Genomic DNA, 24,146 nt, shown 5'->3' on the forward strand with positions numbered 1-24,146 from the left:
GCAATAGCAACTCCCAAACCCAGACACAAGATAGAGCTAAATACACATTCCCAATAAAGAAAAACAGTATTTTTATCTTTCTTCTCTATTAAAAGATACTGTTCTGTTTCTTCCACTTAAAATTTCGCATAATGAATTCTCTAGCTTAAATAAATTCAGCATTCAGAATACACTAGTGTATTCTTGTGGGCTGCTTCAGTTACTTTAATGGTGTATAATTGGTTATGAATTATTTTTTAGATGGGCAAAATTACACACTAGCATAGTTGCTCACGAGAGCCCTGGTGATGTAGTCCGTCGCGAGTTGTGCTGCTAAACCAAAGGCTGTATGTTTTTAGTGGTTCAAACCCTCCACCAAATCCTCAGGAGAAAGATGAGCAGTCTATTTCTGTTGCAATTTCCAGTCAAGGGAGGACAGCTATCAGTCAGAAAAGACTTGGAGACAGTTTGAGTTTAGTTTTATAGTCACTATTATTTGTGCAAAGGCAATTGACTGTGTGTATGATAAAAACAAAGAACCCACAAAAACAGTGTGCTTCTTAACGTTGAGAATATTGAGCACTCCAGAACACTTACTATGTTTATGTGGAATCCTTTCCTAAACCAAGACACTGTTGTCTGAACATAGCAAGAGAATATTGCATGGTTTAAAACCAAGAAGGATATGTATTAGGGCTGTATGCTGAGAAAACCATTAGATAAGCTGAACTCTATGAAGAAGAGTATAGCATCAGGATTGGAGAAAGACTTGTCAACAATCTACAGATGATCCAAATAGCATTTAATATTTATTATTCCAAATTAGATGAAAATATGAATCCATTAATCTAAAAGTTCAGAAAACTCCAGTGGGAAAAAAAAAAGCAAAGCAAATGACAAAAACAAGTATGGCGGTGACCAATGGTAACAGTAGCAGCAGATTTCTTTCCCAAAACAATGCAATCCAAGAGACAGCTTGTTATTGCTCTTTATTTTAAAAATAAACTATACTTGCTTTTTGTTTTAAAAATAAAAAAGGCTGAAATGAGGGGGGCCTGAGGTGCTTGCTCCTGAGGATCAAGGACTGCAGCCTTCAATATGGGTTATATTTCAACATCAAGGAAACAAAAATCTGAACCACTGTGCCAATAGGCAACATCATGATAGATGGAGAAAAGAGTGTCATTTTATTTGGATCTACAGTCAGCACCTTTGGTAGTCAGAAGACCAGGGGAGCATGCCATTGGGAAAGCCTGTTGTCAGAAATCTTTCCAAAGTAATGAAGAGTAATGATTTCAGTTTTTAAAGACCAAAGTGCATGATTCAAGTCACAATGTTTCAAATCTCTGCTTTGCATCGGACAGATGGATAGTGAATAAAGATGGAAGGAGAACAATCAATGTATTTGAGAGAAGTGTGTTGAATACTCCATGGATTGCCAAAAGAACAAACAGTATGTCTTAGAAAAAGTGCAGCCAGAGTGCTCCTTTGAGGCAAAGATGACCAAGCTTCATGTCACGTATTTTGGACTTCTTGTTAGGAGAGGCTCTGCTTCTTAGAAAGGGACATCATGTTTGAAAAGGTGAAAAGTTAGCAAAAGAAGACCTTCAACAAGATGGGCTGATACATAACTATGGCAATGGACTCAAGCGTGTCATGGATAAGGAGGGCACGGGATAAGATGGGGCTCAGATCTATTGTTCATGGCGTCACTATGCCTTGATAGCACTTAGCAGCAATAATCACGTCATAACCAGGGAACCCTGGTGGCTTAATGGGAAAGGAGTTGTGCTGCTGAGGCAGGCAGTTTGAATTCAGCAGGGAGAAAGATGGGCAATCTCCTCCCATGTGATTTACAACTTCTGAAAACCCTCTAGGTAATTGATCAGCTGAAGAGTCAGTTCCAACATAATGGCAATTGAGGGATTTTGTCTAATGTCAGAACTTGAGTATTGTTCTTCATCATACTGTACATCCAGTTAGACACCAATCTTTTACTAATTATCTTCCAAATATATTTCTAAATAGTCTACTCCTCTCCTACCCCATTTTCACCATCCTACCCTAAGCCAACATGTTGCTTTCCAAGTAAGTTTTTGCCTTTACATAAACATGACATCACCTTCACTTGAACCCAGTTTATTTTTCTCAAAGAGATAATTTGTCCTTTCAGAAATACAGTTTTCAAGGTTTATAATCCATTTATGGCTGTTTCTTTGAAGATAAAAATGAAAAATCCATTTGTCAAGGTGTAGAATCCTAACTTGTTGAAAATCTTTTATATTTAAAAGATATTTTATAGGGTATACAATTCTAGAATTAAAGATGTTTTTCCATTGCCTCTTGAATTGCATTGTTTTGGACAAGAAATCTGCTGTCACTGTTATTATTGGTCATCTGTATATATCATGTTCCCCTCTCCCCAAACCTGTTTTTGTCATATGACTTAAGCCTATCATTTGCTCCTTTTTCTTCCCCCTTTTACATTGGAGTTTGCTGAACTGCTAGATAAATGGATTCATATTTTCATCTGACTGACTGGTTGCTATGAATCGCAGGCGACTCGACGGCACATAACAACAACAACATTTTCATCTAATTTGGAGTAATTTTGGACATTAAATGTTTCTGTACTATACTCTCACCCACTTCTTTATGGGACTCTGATAGACATGTACACTAGGCTCCCTGAAATTGTCATTGATGCACTATACATCTTTCATTCTTACCCTTTTTATTTTGTATTATTAACATTGTTGTGCCTTCAAGTTCATGAACCTGCTCTTCTGTGTCTAATTTTCTCTTAATTCCATCCAATGTATTTTGCATCCCTAGAAAGTTGGTTTCTATACTTATATGTAAGTGTGCATGGTCTTTGTTCTTAATATGGTGGTTATTTTTTCCACTTTCTCTAAAAATATACTTATAAAAATTATTATATATGATTAAAACAACAATCTATATAATTTTGGGATGTGCTTCTGTTGATTTTTTCCTCATTATACTTTGCTATATTTGTTATATTTTGCTGTTACTTTGCATGCCTGGTAATTTTTTAATTGGGTGTGAATTATTAGCTATTGGAATTTTTATTTGTATATGTATATTCTTATAAAAATTAAATAGTCTTTGTTTTGAAGTGCAGTTATTTGGAAAGAACTTGCTCATTTCGGGGTTTGTTTTTAAGCTTGGTTTGATGGGCCAGAGCAGCCTTTAGCATAGGGCTAATTTTGTCCACTACTACAGCAAAATAATTTTTAGTACATTTATGAGGTCTCTCTGTATTAGCTGTGGGAACATGAACTAGTCTCAGCCTTGTGTGAGCATCAGAAATTTTTCTGTAGTTTCCTCATATATTTGTACTGATCAAGATGCAGGTGAACTTGAATCCTTTACACAGAGCTCCCCTTTCACTCCATCTAGGTACAGATATTGTTCCCAACATATTCTTCCCTTGGCCTCCCCAAATTCTTTTATTTCTCCTCAGCTCAGCAAGACTGCTTGGTTCTGTTGAGACTTGTCCTTGTACTGTAGCCTGGACATTGCCTCCCAGCAATAAGCAATAGGGATCACCTCATTTATTTCCACTGTCCTGTGCAGTTGTCCAGTGTTTAAATTGTTGTAAGAGAATAGATTTTTTTCTCCATCTTAGTAAATGACCGATTTTCTCAAGCTGAAGACTTAAAAATCTTTGCTTTTTCTTTGTTTTTCCTGTTATATCTACTACCAACTCCTGACACTGGGTGCCATTTGCATTGTTACCCTAGATTAAGCTGCTTTCACTCTGTCGTGGACCCATGGTTGTTTCCATTCTTGCCTTCTGTAGTCAGTTCTTTATAGTTACCCGACTGAATTTGAAGATAAATTTGATCTCTTAAGTTTCTCCTTTTTCTCCTGCAATAGTCTTAAAAGTGTATTATCAAGCATCCCTCCTTTTTCCAACTTCTCCTTCCTTTATTATACTAATTCATTTCATGTATCTGGACATTACTGCCCACTTATCTTCTCCACCTGGAGTCATTTTTTTCTGTTTGGCATCTCATCATACTAAGACGTCAGTTTCTCAGAGGACCCTACTTAAAAACCTTAAAGTAAACTCATTGCCATCGAGCCAGAGCTCACCCTTCAGAGGCTTTTCTGAAGCTATAAATAACATAGGAGGAGACTGCTATGTTTCTCCCACAGAGAAACTGGGGGATTTGAACCAGCAGAGAAGTGCCACCTTTGGTTAGCAGTGAAACTTCTTACATAATTCCGTTAGCTGTCTTAATGGCACTAACTCATGATCTGATCATCTTTTTATGTGCTTATCCTCCCTGACTGCAGGGATTTTAATTTGTTTGTAGGTCACAGAACTGTGCCAGATGTATTGTCAGGTGCCATCAAGTTGGTTCTAACTCATAGCAACCTTGTGAACAAAGGAACAAAACCCGTCTGGTCCTGTGCCACCCTCACAATTAGCTGTGCTTGCCCTATCACTCAGTCACTGTCAGTGCCATTGAATGTCAGTGCCATTTCTTTGAATGACCTAACTTTTCAAAGCATGATTCCTTCTCCAGGGTCTAGCCATCCTGGTAACATCCTATGTAAGGAAGAAATCTCATTGTCCTTGTTTCTCAGGAGCACTCTAGCCCCATTTCTTCCAAAACAGATTATATTTCATCAGAACCACAATTCAAATTCAAAATTCTCCTGGCTTGTTTAATTATTGTCCAGCTTTCACATGCTTGATTTTTAGTGAATCCTTTGAATAAGGTTGACAGAAAAAGAATGGATGCCTTGAGCTGTGGTGTTGGAGAGGAGAGCTGGACTTCCAAAAGAACAAATATGTCCTGGAGAAGGTGCAGCCAGAAGTGTTTCTTGGAGGCAAAGATAAAGCTTTGTCTCAAAATTCTTCAGGCATATTTCTAAGAGAGGCTGTTCCTTGGAGAGGGACCTCATGCTTGGAAAAACAAAGTATCGGTGAAATAGAGGAAGACCCTCAACTAGGTGGACTGACATGTTACTGTCACAATGGGCTCTAGTGTGTCAGGAAGTGTGAGGACGGTACAGGGTTCACATCTGTTGTTCACAGGGTCGCCATGGGTCATATTCAACGCCGTGGCACCTAAACAGCAACAACAACACAACAACAACTGCAGCAGCAGCAACAACATATAAAAAGATGCTGAATGAAGAAAAGACTACAAATAACACTTATGTAGTATTTTTTCCTGTTGTAGATGAAAAAGTTCTGATTTCAGGTTTCTTTCTCCTTCCCTACCCATAGTTCACTTGTGTATATATTTTTTTTTTAAAAAGAAATGAAAGTTCGTTTATTTTGGTAGTATTTGCGTTTTGCTGAAAAATGACACCAAGATGTAAAAACAGAAACTGATTTAGGCCATTCATACATTGAACTGAAACAGCAATTATGCTAGAATAAGGGGGGGAAAATCCCGTTTGATTTAATTTTATAATTTATTGTTTATTGGAGCACTGGAGCAGAAATGCAAATTCTTATCAAGAGGCTGAACCAGAAATGCCCTAGTGTAAAGCCTGGTGTCATAATGGAATCCCAGGGAGTTGCACTGCTGACTCCCACGCTGCATTTCCAGGTTTGAATCCACCAACTTGACAGCAATGTGTGTGAGTTTTGAAATTGCTACAGACATGTGTTTCAGTGTCCATTAATTCTTACTGGTGTACTGTTGTTGTTGTGTACTGTGGAGTCAGAACTGGTGTCCATTAATTCTTACTGGTGTGCTGTTGTTGTTGTGTACCGTGGAGTCAGAAATGACCCATAGCTGACCCTCCTGTGGGTTTTGAAGCATTTACTCGTACAAGCGTAGATGGCCCATCCTTCTCCTGTGGAGCAGGTGGTGGATTTCAACCGTGTGCCTTCAGGACTTCAGTGATTGTGTATTCCTTCTGTCATCTTCTGATGCTTTTTTGCATCATCCAGTATTTTGCCCATAGAATCCTTCAGTATTGCAACTTGAGGCTTGAACTTGCTCTTTAGATATTTAAGCTTCAGAAATACCAACCATGTTCTTCCCTTCTGGTTTTCTAACTCTAGTGCTTAGCACAATTTGTTATAATATTTTGCTTTGTCTTCTCAAGCTACCCTTTGAAACCTTCTCTTTCATGTCAGCATTTCATCTGTTTTTGGCTTTTTATGTTCTAATGTAGCTTTGTTTCTTTGGACATTGATACAATTAAATAAGTATCACATAATCAAGAATAGTAATGAAAGAAGAAATTCAAGCTACACTAAAGTTATAGGGAGCTCTGATCTCTGATGGCCTAGTGGCAAGAAGCTGCACTGCAATCAAAAAGACACACAGTTCTAATCTGCTCTGTGGGAGAAAGACAGACAATCTCCTCCAGTGTGTGTGATTAACTGCCTGAAGACCTGCTGGAGGGGCAGCTGTGGATTGGTTCTGACTCGACAACATCAACAACTGAAGGTATCTGGGGGGAAAAGTCCCAGGAATTGATGAAATACCAGTTGAGACGTTTCAGGAAATAAATGTAGCTCTGAATATGCTTACCAGTTTATCCTAAGACATTCGAAAGACAGCTATTTAGACAACAGGCTGGAAACGACTCCTATTTATTCCCATTCCATTAAAAGGTGATTCAATAGAGTATAGAAATTATCTGTTAATGTCGCAGGCCAGTAAAATCTTACCGAAGATAATTAAAAATGGCTGGAAAAGAACAGGGAGCTCCCAGAAATGCAAGGTTGATTCAGGAGAGACCATGAGGTTTGTGTTTTGTTGACTATGCAGAGATGTTTGTATGGATTATAGAAAATTATGCCAACCATTGAGAAGAATGGTAATCTCAGAACACTTAATTGTGCTTATGTAAAACTTATACCTAGACTAAGAAGATGTTGTCCACACAGAGTAAAGGAACACTGCATAGTTTAAAATTAGGAAAGGATTATGTCAGAGTTCAATACTTCTCCATACCTATTCAGTGTGTAAGCTGAGCAAATCATGAGAGAAGTTGGACAATTTGAATAAAATGGCATTAGGATTGGAGGAAAACACATCAGTAACTTCTGTTATAAGCTGGGACAACCTTTCTTGCAGAAAGTGAAGGGAACTTGAAACACTTGTTGCAAGAAGATCAAAGACTACAGCCTTCAATATTGATTACATCTCAACATCAAGAAAACAAAAATCTTCACCACTGACCAAGTGGCAACATCATGACAGGAGAAAAGATTGAAGTTGCCAACTATTTTACTTGGATCCACAATCAACATCTATAGTAGCAGCAGCCAAATGAAAAGATATGTTGCATTAGGGAAATATGTTGCCACGGCCCTCTCCAAATTTTTAAAGAGCAATGATGTTAAAGACTAAGGTGCACCTGATTCAAGAAATAGTATTTTCAGCTGCTTCCTATGCATCTGAAACTTGGAGAGTGAATAACAATCACAAACAAACAAATCTATGCCTTTGAGTTTTGTTGTTGGAGAAGAGCACTGAATATTTTAAAAATTGTCAAAAGAACTAACAAATCAGTCTCGGAAGAAGTGAAACTAGGGAGCTCTTGAGAGGCAAAGATGCTGACGTTGTTTCACATCCTTTGGTCCTGCTGTTAGGAGGGACCAGACCCTGGAAGAGACAACATTCTGCCAAATGTATACGGTGAGAGAAAGAGATGAAGACTCTTAAGATATATTGACACCATGACTGTAATAATAGGCTTGAGCACATGCTGGAAATTGTGAGAATGGTGCACGATAGGACCAGGTTGTTTATGGGGTTGTCAGTGGTACCTGACTTGAAGGTACGTAACAACAAATGCATGTTACTATTTAAAAAGAATGGATAGTGTTTTGGGCATTGGAATGTGCCATAATGATATAAAAAGCTGCTCAATATGTTTCTTATACCCGACTGTAATGTCACATGTTGTGACAGGCCAGTGTCCTTTAGTTCAAGGCTTTATCACACATACCTTTATGGAAGTTAGACTATCATTCAGCTTAAGTTATTTGGATACTCTTATTGAATATTGGACATACCGTAAAATTCATATTTTCTCATGTTTAATAAGCTGAGTATCAAGGTGTATTTTTTATTGCTTGAAAAAATAAACTTTTTTAATATTGGGGGAAAATTAAGATACTCTCTTGAAATAAAAAAGGAAATGTTTTCTGTGTTCAAAATACACGTGGTCCATAAGGTTGTCTTTATTCAGGCTGTAAGACAGTGTTGATAGGACCTTAGGCTTTTAATGTTGTTATGGAGACATTTAAAACATTGAAAACTTTTCTTCTTCTTGTGCCCAACACAAAATAAGCCACTAAAACAACCAACAAACAATTTTATTGCCACCTTCTTGCAGCCGTTGCTTCACAGGAGAAACACTGTAGCATACCTCTTTACTGTGGGGCTCAGGAAGGAGGATTTGCGCGTGTGCGCGCGCGCGCGTGTGTGTGTGTGTGTATTGTAAAATGGGATCTGAATGGTACAAGAGGAGACTGTCCCTCCTTCTCCAGCAGAGCACCTGGTCGATTCGAACCTCTCACCTCTGGGATTGCAGTGGAGCGTCTTGCCACTAGGCCACTGGAGCTCGCCTGCCTTCTATTTTTAATGAGTTGATGAATTTATTTTTCTCAAGTTGATCATAATCTTGACTGTGAAATGGGTTTTAAGTTTCATTCATACCAAGAGTTAAATGAATAAAGTTAGTTCATTTAAAAAGCCCCTTGTTGAACACGTTGAGCCATTCCATCTCCTAGAGACCACACGTGACAGAGAACTGCCCAGAGCGTTTTCTAGGAAGTAATCTTTACATTTCTGTTACAGGTAGGTCACCACGGCCTGGGAGCCGTTGATGGATTTGAACCTCTCACCTTTTGGTTTTGCAGCTGAGTACTTAACTTGTGTGCCACCAGTGACCCTAAACATTAAGTACTATCAACAGTACATTAAGTGGCATTTAAAAATCATGTGAACTGCTGAAGTCTGATAAAGAGTTTTATGACGTTGTGGTAAATGGATTTAGACTATGTCCATCCAGTGACTGAATTTCCTACAACAAGCCTTCTCTCCTTAATAATAGAAAGTAGCATATTATTCTGGCAGCCTATTATGTACAGCAATTTTTTTACAATGAACAGTTTAAAATAAACTGTGTATGATATTAAATACAAGCTAATTACAACTTTCATATACAGATAAAAGTCCAAAGTGCAGCTATACAAAGTCAACATCATGAGTCTTCCTTTTATTATGTGGAGGGACAAAATCTATATGAGGTCTCAGATCATGACGGGTGCACAAAGAGAAAGCGGCATTAAAGGAATCCAAAAGTAGAAGGCAGGCCAGGAACTGTTTTTTTGGTTTTTTTTTTTTTAATATCTATATAAAAAATAACGAGCGATTTACAGATCTCTTTCTCTAATCAGAACCTCAAATGTATATATAAAGGTACTGTACAATATATAAACATTTACAACCAGTACATCCATATTTTGCTTAGCATTCCAAGGCCACATTTCTAAGTCAGCATATAGTTAGTACAATGACAGGTTACTTAGGAAGAGCCACACCAGACTGACAACATATGACATCAGAGTTATGCCACAGGTAACAATAAAAATAGGAGCTGTATCACTAATTGTGAACTAGAGGGGAAATAAATCATTTCTGTGGTACTAAATTCTTAGCATTTATCAAGCCTCCTAGTTTTGTTCTATTCAAGTAGTTACAATATGTGGGTGAATATAATTCCGATGAAAAGGGAAGTTAAAAAAATCTCCCTCTGGGGAGCACGCCTCTACTGGGACTGATCGAGGTGGTGTAACACGGAGCGCACAGTCAGACTCTGGGAGGGAAGGACCTGGACATAATGGGTTTCACGCAACAAGATGAGCCCCGGGTGACGGAACAAGGAGGCTCAATACTCCACAGAATGGTCTTCAGCAGAGTTCATTATTTATAGATGCCACTGAATGCTGCTTCAGAGGACTGAAAACCTGGATCTAGTTTACAGAGTGAAAAACTCTCCATCTTCTCACAAATATGCTTAATTTTAATCGGACTTGAACAAAGTCTTGTGAAATCTGTATAAACAAAGCAGAGGTCTAGTTTCCCCTTGTTTTAAAATAAGAACATTAATATGGCTGGGAATGAAAATGAAGTAAGATCCAGCAAGTACTGTCAACCTTCCTTTTTGTCCCTGTGGGGAGCCCTTAGCCGGGTTCTACTTCTAAACATCCAAATGGTGCAGCTGCCGCCAGGGGACCGAAGGCTTCCTCTGGCAACAGACTCAGAGACCAGGTTCATGATTAGTACGCCCCTTACACAATCTACATAGTATCTAGACTTTTTCAAATATTATGCATTAAGAGTGAATGACTTTAGTAGCAGAAATGACCAAACTATCCTGAAATAGCAATTTCGTGTTTTTTTTTCCCCCCAAGAAGAATGAGCAGTATTTCCACATGCTTGTTTGTGACTTTATAATAAAATAACTGAACTAGGATCGGGTATCTGAGATGCAGTAACTACATCAAGATTGGATAACATAATAGGAGGTAAACTCTTCATTGCTTAAAGCACGTCCTCATTTGGAACATTCAATTGTAAGCAGTATCTTTAATAGTTAATTAAAACACTTTATCCAGCCAAATGAAAATATAAAGCTGTAAGAAAGTGTCAATGTTTGACAATGTGTGTGTGTAGATATAATTTTATTTCCCTTAAAGTAGCGATGTTTTGGGGTTTTGTTTTTAAACAGGGACAGTGTCAGTAGCTATTAGAAGAGGCAAATGCTATCTTTAAATGATGAGCTAACAATCTCTTCTTCTGCAAAGACTCAAATATTTCTGTAAACATGCAACATGCTATAGAGAGTATCGACTTCCGAGCCAAACTGAGCTTCTTCATTACTGTGAGTGAGAAGGAGAAAAGAGACATGATACAGCAGATAACTTGGCACAAATACAAAGTGAGTTGTGATCACACAGTCATTATTGACACCTGTGCAGACAGTCATGGAGCCGGGCGGGCAGCCTGGGCGGCTCCTTCCTGAGACGAGGGACAGGCAGCCGCGGGCGCCTGGCGCTCAGCAGTCCTAAAGGCCCTTCACGCAGCCTGGGTAACTGGATGCTCAAATTAAAGTGTATCTGGGTGTGTGTAAGAACTTTTGAGGGGAAAGGAAGAACACACTTTTTAAAATGCTGCTTTTAATAAGAAAAGATTAAAACTTGTTTTTCTATGTTTTTCACTAAAGGTCACAGCCGTTTTTCTGGCACACCAGTGCCTGTGACTTTATTGGCACGCGGCACCTTCCAGGGCCCTGGAGTAATGGGTGCTTTCTTAGCTGGGGAACCGCTTTCAGGTTTGAGCTCTGCACCATCTCTGGTTTTGTCAGCTGCTTCTGGTTCTTTCCCTTTGTGATCTTCTATTTTGCTTAAAAGCATTCTGTCTTCAGGTTCCTGCTTCAGCTTTTCTGACAGTTTGACATTTCCTCCTATTGGGTCTTTGCTAGAACTAATTTCTCCCAAGGTTGCTTTCCTCCCCTTTTCCTTTTCCGTTACTACTCTACCAGTAGTGTCAGGACTTGTAGCCTTTCTGGATGCAAGAGGCTTTTCACCTAGCCGCTTGCCCTTCTTCTCTGGAGACCGTGTTCTGTGCTTACCCGGTTGACTCGGCTTTGCATCTTTCCTGATGACACTGGGTTTTTCTTGCCATTCCTGGTTCTGCTCAGCGTGGTCACTTGCACGGCCCTCTGCGTGGCGCCTCTCGCCGGCTAATGGTTTGGTTTCCGCAGCGAGCTGGTCTTTGCTGCCTGCACGTCTCTGCTGCTTTCTCCCACACTGATCTTGTCCAGAACCGGCTCTGCTTTGCTGACTTCTGTTCTCCCCTTTCCTGGGGCTCAGTGAGCGCTCTCTGGGCCTTCTCTTGGGGTCATTTTTCAGAGTGCCTGGCATCTTCTCCACATGTTCCTCGGAATACCGACTGGCTGACTTTTTGGGACTAGCAGATCTACCTCTCCGTGTGACACCATTTTCTACTTTCAATAGATTTTTCTTCTCACTGCTCCCATGACTATTGGCTGGATCCTTCTTATTCACATTTTTTGGGGCAAGAGACTGATGTTTTATCTCAAACTGATTTTCATTTAAAGTGCTTTTCTTTTCAGGCATGATGTCCTTTAGTTCTTCTGCCTTTTCACGTATCTGAACTCTCATTAAAGGTTCTTCAATTACCGGGACAGGAGACTCTTCAAATATGGAAGCAGAATGTGAAGATGGGGGAAATGGCGACTGCTCATCATAAATCACATTTGAAGATGAAGGATTAGTAAGATCCCAATCACCTAAGAAAGAGAAAGCCACATGAGTGGAATACTATTACATTTTAGAATTACGAATAGGAACACTAAGTTCTGAACTTTGAATTGTACTGACTTTTAAACAGCCTGCACATGTATATATTAGAAGTTTATACACATTTGTATTTCTGCATATATAGGCAGATGTGCACAGACATTCGTACTTGTATAGGAAGGTGGGCTGTTAATATGCACAACATAACAGGATTTATTTATCCAATTACTTATGCATTTAATTAATGAGATAAATAACATATGTATAAGTTATAAGTAGTAGAGCCCAACACTGAACTCATTATGTCAAGTGAAAAAAAAAGAAAACTGGACCAAATTACCTGGTCCGATAAGCTTATAATTGATTGTTAATAGATATAGCTTAATAATCTGCCAAAACTACTTATTAATAAATGAAGCTAAACTGTGGTAGCATGAATGAAAATCGCAGACACTTGTAAATAATTTTGGTGAGTTAAGCTATCAATCAAATTTCACGTCAAAAGAAAACGGAAAAGTATAGAAGATAGGATGGATGTATTTAATAGTATCATTTTTAATTAAAAAGAAAAAAAAAGAAGGAAGAGATTGACAAGACATGCAAATTTACCAAGTCTTTTTAAGGATAGACCAAGAAAAGCCCTGAAAGCCTTAATGCTGCTCAGGTTTCACGTAGGAGCACAGACCGGAAGGAGCCAAACCTGAAGAAGGAAGAGAAAAAGCCTAGGACTATGTTAAAAAAAAAAATAAAAATCAAATCACAGTGCAGTTAGCAAAGATGTCACTGGAACGTATGATTTATAAGCAGATGGTGGAAGATAACACAGTCAGAGAATCACAGCCTGGAGGGCCTGGAGGAGGTCACATCCACACTTAACCCTCGAAGGGGAGCTGTGCAGAGCAGGTATTCAGTGGGCATTTAGTTCTTAAATACAATCTTTATGCCTATTATAGTACACACAACTAAAAAAAACCCAAACCCAAAGACTGACTTGTAGACAAGAAGGGTGTTTAGAAGGAGGACAGGAGTTCAGACATGGTCCCCAGGCCCAACTCCTTTCTCCACTTGTTTTTTTAAAAGTTCCTGGAAAAGCCTGAAATTTTCCTGCTAATTGTTAATCAATAAGCTTATCTTAATTTAAGGAAATAAGTAAATGTTGGTAACACAGCCAAGGTTAATTAATTGTTGGTAATTAGCCAAGGAAGAAAGCAAGCTAGGATGTTCTAAAGAAATAAATAAAAAAGACACTGTATTTTAGATATAAGTCTATACAGCAAATTTGGTTCCCATTTAATAATTTTTCCCCCCATTTAATTATTTTTATACATACTGTTCTGTGTCAGCCACTATCATTTTCACAATGTGTCAGTGTTCTAATTATTTCCATTTTATCTGTTCTGTTTCCACTGATCTAGCTTCCATCCCACCCCCCAGCCCCATCTTCTTATCTTTGCTTTTGGGTAAATGCTGCCTATTTAGTCTAATGAAGTCCAGAGGATATTTAAAATGCTTTACACGGCATTTGTATTATTTGCCTATAAATGTCCTTATTTTTTACAGGCACCTATCTCTACAAAAGCATAAATATATTTTACTCCAATAAAATTCCTGCCAGAAGTCACCTGTTTGATCAGACCACTATAACAATGCTGTGGAATTGTATTAGATGTTCTGGGGTCCACCTCTGCATCTGGCTCATCAATTACCATCCACTCCAAATAGACACAGATTTTCTACTGGCCCCTCCCCTGCAACACAACTTTTCAGCTACCAGTTGGCTACTTGACTTACCATGGTCAGGTATCAAGCCAGTTCCTGGCCTCAAAAGAAGAAGAACTTTATTCCCACCAGCCTGAATGAGTTCGATTGCTCGAGTATGTGTGATGCCTTGTGTAGGCTCCCCGTTGATTTCAACAATCTGGTCACCAACCTAGACAGGGAACAACCATTCAGAGGAATAATATGAAACTCTATGCATCTGCCTCCAACTCAGCTTCTCAACTCAAAGCCTGCTAAAGGACTCTCTCATTGTTAAAATATTTCATTTACATATGGTATGTCATGCTAGAGCTGAAGAAGAGTGAGTGGATAGATGGTGGCAATCAAGAGAGATGTAATTTACTTTAGAAAAACTGTACACTGGAAAGTTTTATCTGCCCAGTCAGTCAGGATCTTGAAATCCGAACACCTTGAAATCCAGGTTTAAATTCTAAGTTTTCATTGAATGTTGATGGAAGAGGTGATGTCTCGTCAACAATTCAAATGGTAATAACATATCCGAACAATCTATCTTATCAGAATCACTTTCAAACTTGAACTCGGATTTATTTCCTAAAACCTGGGCAGTGGCCCCTCATCTCTGACTCTCAGGAAGAACTTGCCATGCCTTCCTCAGGGCTGCCAACAGATGGACAACATCTTACTGAACATGATGAAAATCTACAAACATACAAACCTGCCTCTTAATGACTCTGAAATAGGAAAACAAGAATAATTTAGGGTTGGACACAATCTAACAATTACAGGGAATGTTTACTTGAACATATTTGCACATATTAAATTTTATCATTGGAGTAGCAGGAAAGTAAAGTAGCAGTACAAAGTACATCTTCTATGTTAAATACTTTTAGATATTTAACTTTTTAAAAAGGAAATAAAATCAAGAACATCAGTGGACAGATAAAAAAAATCTTCAAGTTGGGGCTACATCCAAGGTATCACACTAAGGAGTGGAAGAATGCATATCTAAGTAAATACAGAAAAAAGTGTTTGGTGGCAAATGGATATGACTGGTGAGTTTTGAAGGCTGGCATGAAGGACCATTAGTTAGTGAAAAGAAACAGAGGGTGGGGCTGGACTCACACACAGTGGTGGTACTGGGTACCCATACTATATGACGGGGCATCTGTCTATCTGTCACAGCCCCATCCCCCGACACCACCTCTGGTGGTCTAGCAGTAAGTAGCTGCAGTTCAAATCCACCAGGTGCTCCATGGGAGGATGGACAGCTTCCTCCCACGTGATTAAGTGTCTCAGAAACCTGCTGGAGGGTCAGCTATGGGTTGGTTCAACTAGATGATAAACAAGAGGGAGCTCTGGTGGCGTAGTGCTAAGAAGCTGTGCTGTCAACCCAGAGGTGGGCAGTTTGAATCCATCAGCTGCTCCATGGGAGAAAGATGGGCAATCTCTCATGGGATTTATAGCCTCTGAAAACCTGCTGACACGGTGGGGGGTGGGTAGCTACAAGTTAGTTCTGATCGATGGTAAACAAGAAGCAGCAGACGTGCAGAAGATACAGAGTCAATCTGCCAATTATTAAGAGTCTCAGAAGAATGTAGAAAAACCAGGTGAACACTTCAGAAAGCGTGGAGAAGGATGGAGAAGGCTTTACAATTAGCCACTTTAGTTTTTGTCCTTTAGAGCGAAAGGAAAAGTGGTGGGTGGAAAAGGAAATATTTAAGATGGACAGTTACCACCACTGCCTGGGCTTTGACTAAACTGACAGATTTAGGCTGGACAAATAAATCATAATGCAACTTAGCATTTTAAAGGAGACATCAAAGTTATGACCATGTTAGAGAATATAGGAGACTAAAAGATGGAAGATATTCACTGTGGGGTTTCCCCCCCCCTTTTTTTCTGGTGTACTGTTGAGTTGGATCTGACTGGCACAGGAGGAGATTGCCCCTCCCTCTCCAGCACAGCATCTGGTGAATTAGAACTCTGTGCCTTCGGGATTACAGTGCAGCTTCTTGCCACTAGCTCCCTGACCGATATTCTTAAATACTGATATGCTAAGAAGGAAATATCAGGATTTCCAAGACTGTTGAAGATTTGTATGCAAAATAAAGGCCATCGGATGGAGAGGCTAAGGGTAAGAAGGCCCAGAGGCCAATCCCATGACTCCTCACTCTCCCACCATCAGAGGGGGATTCCAGTTTTTCATGGTCAATAGTAAAAATTATTAGTACCAATAATGTGAAAGCATACTAAGGTTATCTTCTAGTTTAATTTAAAAGGCAATAGAGTTTAAGGTATTATAAAAACATGTTTAAAGATAAAGAATAATGACAACAGAGAGTGATGTTCATTTCCTCAGGTATCCGGAAGACATTCACAACATAGTATTTATGAATGTACATTTAGGAAGTATGAAAGTACAGACATCTACAGATCTTATTCACAAACTATACAGTTAGAAAGAAACTGAAAGGTGAAACCATCCCTTCCTCCAACATGACAGTTAGCTCACACCTTTAAACCAAGGAAGTCCAGAACTAACAGCAAAGACATTTCTTAAAAACAAGGAAAATGTACCTACAACATAACATCTGACTTTACGCTGTCCAAGTATTGCTCGTATATGCCGAGGAAACTACACAGCCTACAGGAGACATGACTATATAATGCAACTTAACAAAGTCATTCAAATGCAAAAGTTTATAGATGGTCCTGGGCACACAAAGGTTTCTGGAAGCCATAGTTTGAAATCGTAAGGATGGATAGTGTTTGATAGTGACGGCCTGTGGGTCTGCAGCACGAAAGGGCATAAGGCCTTCCTGGGAACACGGGCCAGGAGGTCAGAACCCCGAATCTCCCAGTCACAGCACAGCTGCATGGAAGGCTGAACGAGCAGGAAAATGGTGGTTTCTTAATGGGCCCTTCGCCGTGTGCTCAGTTTCAGGATGGCTACAGATTGATGGCTTTGCTTGGTGAAGAGGACTCATGTTCCCTGCAGGGCTGAGGCATGGGGACCTGCAGATGGGACCTTCATCCTTATAGAAAGATGAAGAAGGAAGAGATCACGGAAGTGAAGCTAGTATGAAGCTTACTAAGCAGACCTGAACACAGAAGACCATTCACATGCCAGCTTTCTCCCACTACTGACATGAGGGAAATACTGGGAAATTACCAGAAGCAGATTTAGAATTCAGCAAGCGCTCTGGGGGCTTAGTGGAAAGGAGCTGTGCTGCCAGCCCAGCGGCCTTACTCAGGCGGTGCGCAGCCACCAGGGAGAAAGGAGCAATCTCCTCTTGTGACCTACTGCCCTTGAAAACCAACGGGAAGATCAACTACGAGCGGGCTCTAGCTTGGTGATATGCAGACCCAGAGGTTCATTTTGAGAGAATAGGGATGTTGTGTTTTGGGGGAGGGTGGAGGGAAATGAATGATTTAGCTGTCCAGCCAGCCTCACAGGACAGGACCCCAGATCTAATGCAATGTGAGCATCGTGGTGTGAGTGCCTCCAGCACCGCTCTCCTCCCTGGGCCTGGAGACAGAGATCAGGGCTGTTTTTAGCTGACACCAAAAACGAAGAAAATATGGAAAAATAGATGAAGCCAAGCCATAGTCAATATGGGTATAATGAGAAACACATGTTTTTGGTTATAAACCACTGAGATTTGCAGGTCATCACTATATATTTAGATCAAGATGATCTGTACAAGGGATAGCTGCTGCCGCTGTTAAGTGCCATCAAGTTGCCTGCGACTCACAGCAACCTTATGTACAGTAACTCTGAGCCCTGCTCTATCTTGAGCCAATCTCACTGTCTCTGACACACCTACCCCCATTACCCCAGTTGCTGAGTCAATCCATCGCATTCAGTGCCTTCCTCTCTTGCGCTGTCCCTCCACCCTTCCAAACATGATGTCCTTCTCCAAAGTGTGTCAGATGGAGTTTCAAAATCCCTGCCTCCAAGGAGAAGCCTGGTTTCACTCTCTCCAGGTTGAACGTGTTTATTCTCTCAGCAGTCCATGGTATATTCAATACTCTTCTCCAGCACCACAGCAGAAAAGGCATTGTTTCTTCTATCATGCATAGTCAATTGTCCAGCTTTCTGATGCATAGCAAGAAAGTGAGAAGCCTGGATCAGGTGCACTTTAGTTTCTAGACTGACATCATTGCTCTTTAGCACTCTAGAGAGGTACATGACAGCATTTTCCTAATGCAATTTGTCTTTTGATATCCTGGCTGCTGGTACCAAGAGTGTTGATTATGGAGCCATGCAAGCTAAAGCTTTAACAATCTCATTCTCTTCACTATCTATTATGATGCTGCAAATTGGCCTAGTGGTCAAAATTTTTGTTTTCTTGATGTTGAGTTTCAATCCCTATTGAAGGCTGCAGTCCTTGAACTTCTGTAGCAAATGTCTCAGATCCTCCTCAGTTTTGGGAAGCAAGGTTGTGTCATCTGCATAACACAGGCTGTTGATGAGTCTTCCTCCAATCCTGATGTCATATTCTTCCTCATAGAGCCCAGCCTCCCGGATGATCTGTTCTGCATATAAATTGAACAGGCATGGAGATAGGATGTATCCCTGGCATATATCTTTCCTGGTTTTTAACCATGAAGTGTATTTATTGATCAAAACTGTAAAGACTTATGCTTGGAAACTATATTAGTATGAGTATGTGAAATTCAGTATGTAAAATCATACTGAATGATTTTAGTGTAAAATAGTTTTTCTATTAAAAAAATAACAAACTAGGGATCTGATTAGGTTTCCTCGGTACCACCACTTTGTATTAGAAACAGTGTCTTTCGTTATTTTAAAAAGAAAGGGGGAAAAATGGGAAAGTCAAGTATCATTTCGCAAAGTATAAATGATTAATGGTAATGACATCCTTCTAGATTTTAAAATATATTTCAAAGTGAAAAACAATTGAAGGATATTAGCTTCAAAACAGGAAGACTGAACAATAGACTACTACTGAAATTCCAAAGAGCAATTCAAATATTTATAACAGCTTACTGAAAACAACTCAGGAACAATACAATAGAGAGGAACTCAGAAGATTATTTGCAAGGCTGGTGGGATAACTCTGCAGTACAGGACCGTGACTAGGAAACTGGGCTTTGAAGTCACACTGGCCCCACTTCTTCCTTGAGGAGTGGCCTCCTTTACCTCATCTGTTGAATAGGGACAATATTAGTACCCTCCATGTGGGCTTACTGGGAAGACTTACTGGGATAAAACATGATTAGTATGAATAAAGTAAAAATAAATAACAGTTCTTGCTTTATTTTCTGTTTTACTCTCAAAAATGATTGAAAGTTAATTGCTATGAAGGAGATTTAAAAGTAGACCACAATATTATCATATATAATGCAAAAAAGGTAAACTATGAAATAATTTTATTGCATTATGGAGGGAAAAAGATGAGAGTATTAGAAACGAGATGAATTTGATATAAAAAAGAAAAAAGCATTCTTTATAAAAATAACCAAAAGAAGACAATAAGAAATAAACAGAATGAGGAAAAGTACTGAACATAATTAATAGAACACTTACTATCCAGAACAAATGGGAAATAAAGCCAAGACCATAATTTGCTGGATGAACGACTGAAGAATTTACTGATACTCTATTAATACTAGATATATAATCCTGCCGATAATTAAAAAAATAAAAAGATAGAAAACGTTTTAGATCACGTTTTGGGAGTGTCTTATAAACCACTACAAAGGTTATTTTAATGATAGTTTTAGGCTTAAATCCATTGTCCAAAGCTATAGATAGCCAATAAAAATCAATGGCAATAAACCTTGTAATTGAACAGGTTTGCCAGCAGATGTCATTTTTCATTAACTTTTAAATCACATTGGGAAGAGGATCAGATTTATGGCACAGTTCAGAAGAAGAAAAGATTTCTATACTACATAAAATGAAAGACTAACATTGAGAAGACGGTGTAAACATTTAAATTTTTAAGCTACTTTAAACATGATTAAGAATAAAATACACTATCACCTCAACAAGAAAAAGGTAAACAACTCAATTGTAAAATGGGCACAAGGTAGAGACACTTCATCAAAGATGACATTCAGACAAGAAGAAATGTTCAAAATCTCTAGCTATCAGAGAGATGCCCATCAAACAAGTATGAGATACCATCTCACCCCAGCAACAATAGCAAAGTTCAACAGGGCAGCAAATAACAAATGCTGGCAAGGTAATGGAGAGATTGGAACCCTTATTCACTGCTGGTGGGAGTGAAAAATGGTACAGGTACTGTGGAAGGCAGTCAGATTGGATAGATAATGAACACTGCATTGGAGCAGATGAGGGGAAGGGCTGTCTGAATGGCATGTATGATTAAGCACTGTATGCATGACAACAATCTGGAAGAGGAGGTGCACTGCCAAGTGGAGGGAGGAAGGGCAGGGAGGAAAATGTGTAACACTGAATGAGGAAAACACAACTTCAGTTGAATGCACAATAAATTTTTTAAAAAGAATAAAGCAGAAAATGTATCTTTTGATAAATACAGTAAATAAAAATTTGAGTAGAAAAATTAATGATGAGAACAGAAGAGAGGGAAAGAAAGGAGACGTGAAAAGGAAAGAAAAATTAGGCTAGGAAAACATAAAGAAGAAAAAAACTAGTAAAGGATTCAGACAAATTATGTTCCTTTGAAAAAGAAAGTCATTCGTTTTTTAGGCAGTTTTATATATTTTAAAACAACTTTCAGTAAAAACGTATTAAATTATATATTGCTTTTTCTAGCACAAACCTTATATGACCTACAGCCAATTAAGAATTGAATCCAATCTGATGGAGACACAGCCTGATGTAGTAAAACATGGAATTGACCTAAGACACAGAATGGGCTCACACTATGACCACAGGTCGGGGGCGGGGGGCCCTGGGAAGGTTGTAAGGGAGGATGTCGTCTAGCTCACACAGTTTTCTCTACATAGAAGTAAAAATAAATGTTTTCTGGAAAATTACATGTTGCCTAGGCGATACAAGACTCAGTATTTTCTAACTCTGTCCAATTTTAAATATTTAACCAAATCAGACACTATCACTAATATGAACCTTTTCCACTCAGCTGGTTTTGTATTTCCTTAATTTCCATGTTCCTTCCCTCTGGCTCTCTGAACCCTCACTGGATTTAAAGATCATTTAAGACTGGTCAAATTTATGGATCCTTTCAATGATCCTAAACAGCTTTTTCTATGCTACAGTTAGCATTTTCTTGTTTTACTGATTCACTACTGCATTGTTTGCTACTGGAAGCAGGAGTAGCATCCACTTCCTAAACAACTTACCTCCAGAAACTCTATGAACTTTGCTAAATGTTGATAGTTGTAGAAGGGCTTCAGGCCTTTTGTTCATAGGGTCTCTATGAGTCATACTTGACATGAAGGCAATCAACAACAACAATTGTTTGTTAAGGAGTTCACATATCCCAAGATCTGTCTCCACAAAAGAAATTGCTGGAGCTTAATTTAAAATGCTTAAAAAACTATCTCCATAACTTCAAGTATCATCCATCCATTCCACTCTTTATGCAAGTATCGTATCAAAGGATTACCTACAAACATAGTACAAAGAATGAGTGCTCAAAGCACTACATCAGGTGTTGAAAATATTAAAATTCTAGATACTGTACACAATGTACAGTTGTTTATCTAGGAGAAAAAGAACAGGAGAAGGTAAGAGAGGCGGGAGTGGGGTGCAGTTGGTTTCACAGTGTAAGTGTTAGCTGCTCTAATCATTTAACAGTGGTTACCAGAGTAAGCAGTCATTGAAGAGACATTTTATTTAGCACAAATTTGATATGAAGCTCCCATGATCCTTGTCGTTGTTATGCGCCATCAAGACGCCTGCAACTCATAGTGACCTGACGTACAACATCCCTAAAACTTGCTCTGTCCTGTGTCAATCTTACTGTCTCTCACATACCTACGTCCATTATCCTAGTCACTAAATCAATCCATTTCATTGAGGGCCTTTCCCTCCTGCGCTGTCCCTCCACCCTCCCAAGCATGATGTCCCTCTCCAAGGACTGGTCCCTCCTTGCAATATGTCCAGTTTGCTACACTAAGCCACAGAAACCTTGCCTTCAAGGAGCAGCCTGGTCTCACCCTCTCTTGGACAAGACCTGTTTGTTTTCCTTACCAAGCCAAATATTTTGATAATTTAGTAGCCAGAAAAAAATGTCTCTTCTTGGAAAAGCTGATTTCTTAAATTTTAGAGCAGATTTTATCTTTTAGGGCAGAGTAGTAATAATTTATTTGCTTTGATTTTCAAACTTCAGAGTTTGCTTTTGATACGAAAGTGATTTTAAAACAAAGAATTCTAAATTTTCTATGTTTATGGAGACTGAGACTGACACATTTTTAGAAAAATAGTTTGTCTACTCTAAGGTTTGTTTGTCTTTTATTTGTTCACTGAGATGAGCACATCTAAGGGTTATATTTGGAACCAATATTTATTTTATAATTATATATTGGAGATTTTTCTTATTTAATTGGATTTTTTAATACTTTAATTATTATTGTGGTGTACTGTTGAGTCGCAACCAAGCCATAGCTGACCCTCTGGTGGGTTTTCAGAGGCAGATAATCACACCAGAGGAGACTGCCCATCCTTCTCCCATGGAGCAGCTGGTGGCCTCAAATCATGTGCTTTCAGGATTGCAGCACAGTTTCTTGCCAGTAGACAATTTAAAAAAAATGTTAAGGCACAAATAAATTTAAAAGAAAAAGGACAAAGAAAACCAGGAATAAATATGTCATCCCTACAAACAGTGCATTAAATTCCTCTTTCTAAGGTTCAAGAAGTATATTCAGCCAGAGAGAGAAATAAAGAAATGAAGTAGTTATTCAGTGATTACTGAGCTCACTGACAGTCACTGGCTGGGGCCAGTTCTCTTGGTTGTTAACTGAAAAGTTGAAGGTCTAGTGTACTGGAGATGTCTTTGGAAACAAGGTCTAGAGATCATCTTGAAAAACATCTGACACTGAAAACTCTATGGAACACAGTTCTACTCTGAAACACACTTGGGGATCAGGGTGAAAATCAGCTGGTACCTAGTTTGGTGCTCAGGTCTGTGTATTTTACAAGTTGTGAAATAACACTTCCTTACTCAGCAGATAAAGTAGCATAAGATTCAGAGGAGTTAACCCAGTGGCATATAGCCCCAAAGTGGGAAGCCAGAATCTGAACCTTTGTCTACTGTCTGATTTCCAAACTCATTCTATTAAACTATCTTTGTAAGAATGTGAATTGAGATAGAAAAAGAATCAATGCCTTTGAGTTGTGGTATTGGAGAAGATTTCTGAATATCACATGGACTACCAAAAGAACAAATAGAGGACGCTGTGTTAAGTCCACTGACCCAAGGTGTTTATCTGAAGAAGAAACATCACCATTCTGATTGGTGAAACCCTGACTCGGGGAGACGCTGACTAAGGTTACTCCCTGCATGGACTAATGGCATAAAAACCTAACTTTCAGAACTGCAAGCTAGAGGCATTAGACAGAACAAGGCCAACTCTCTGTCCAACATCTCTCTTTCTCTACAGTCCCTGCTGAATATTGCTATGAAATGTGCTACAGTCCCTGACAACAGATTTTCCCAATGAAATTAGTCTTTTGAATTCCTGGCTGCTGGTGCTAAGAGTGATGATTATGGAGCCAAGCAAATTGAAGCTGTTAACAATTTCAATCTCTTCACTGTCTATCACCATGGCTCAGTGATGAGAATCTTTGTCTTCTTGATGTTGAGCTTCAATCCATATTGAAGGCTGTAGTCCTTGACCTTTTTTTTTGTTTTTTAATTTATTTATTTTATGTTTGTACCATCAAATTGGATCCGACTGGTACAGGAGGCGATTGTTCCTTCTTCTTCAGCAGAGCATCTGGTGGATTTGAACCGTGCACCTCTGCGATTGCAGTGCAGTTTCCTGCCACTAGGCCACTAGAGCTCGCCAGTCCTTGACCTTCTGTAGCAAATGCCTCAGGTCCTCCTCAGTTTCAGCAAGCAGGCTTGTGTCATCTGCATAGCGCAGGTTGTTGAGGTGTCTTCCT

At 39.1% G+C, this 24,146-nt stretch overlaps 1 protein-coding gene across 2 annotated transcripts in view; it reads right to left on the minus strand.

Moving 5' to 3' along the window:
* Positions 1-11,224: 11,224 nt before the first annotated feature.
* Positions 11,225-24,146, minus strand: part of MAGI3 (membrane associated guanylate kinase, WW and PDZ domain containing 3) — a 296,586-nt gene continuing 283,664 nt past the window's right edge. The window contains exons 20-21 of one of the 2 annotated variants that reach the window (XM_006895704.1): positions 14,114-14,252; positions 11,225-12,312 (exon numbers count right to left, since the gene is read on the minus strand). In XM_006895704.1, coding sequence (XP_006895766.1) covers positions 11,225-12,312; positions 14,114-14,252 — 1,227 coding nt within the window. Of the gene's footprint in view, positions 12,313-12,929; positions 13,023-14,113; positions 14,253-24,146 lie in introns of those variants that run through there. The other variant, XM_006895705.1, reaches the window with a different exon arrangement.

The sequence above is a fragment of the Elephantulus edwardii genome, unplaced genomic scaffold, assembly GCF_000299155.1.
Source record: "Elephantulus edwardii isolate Elephantulus edwardi_28Jun2011 unplaced genomic scaffold, EleEdw1.0 scaffold00174, whole genome shotgun sequence".
In the NCBI taxonomy this organism is placed as follows: domain Eukaryota; kingdom Metazoa; phylum Chordata; class Mammalia; order Macroscelidea; family Macroscelididae; genus Elephantulus; species Elephantulus edwardii.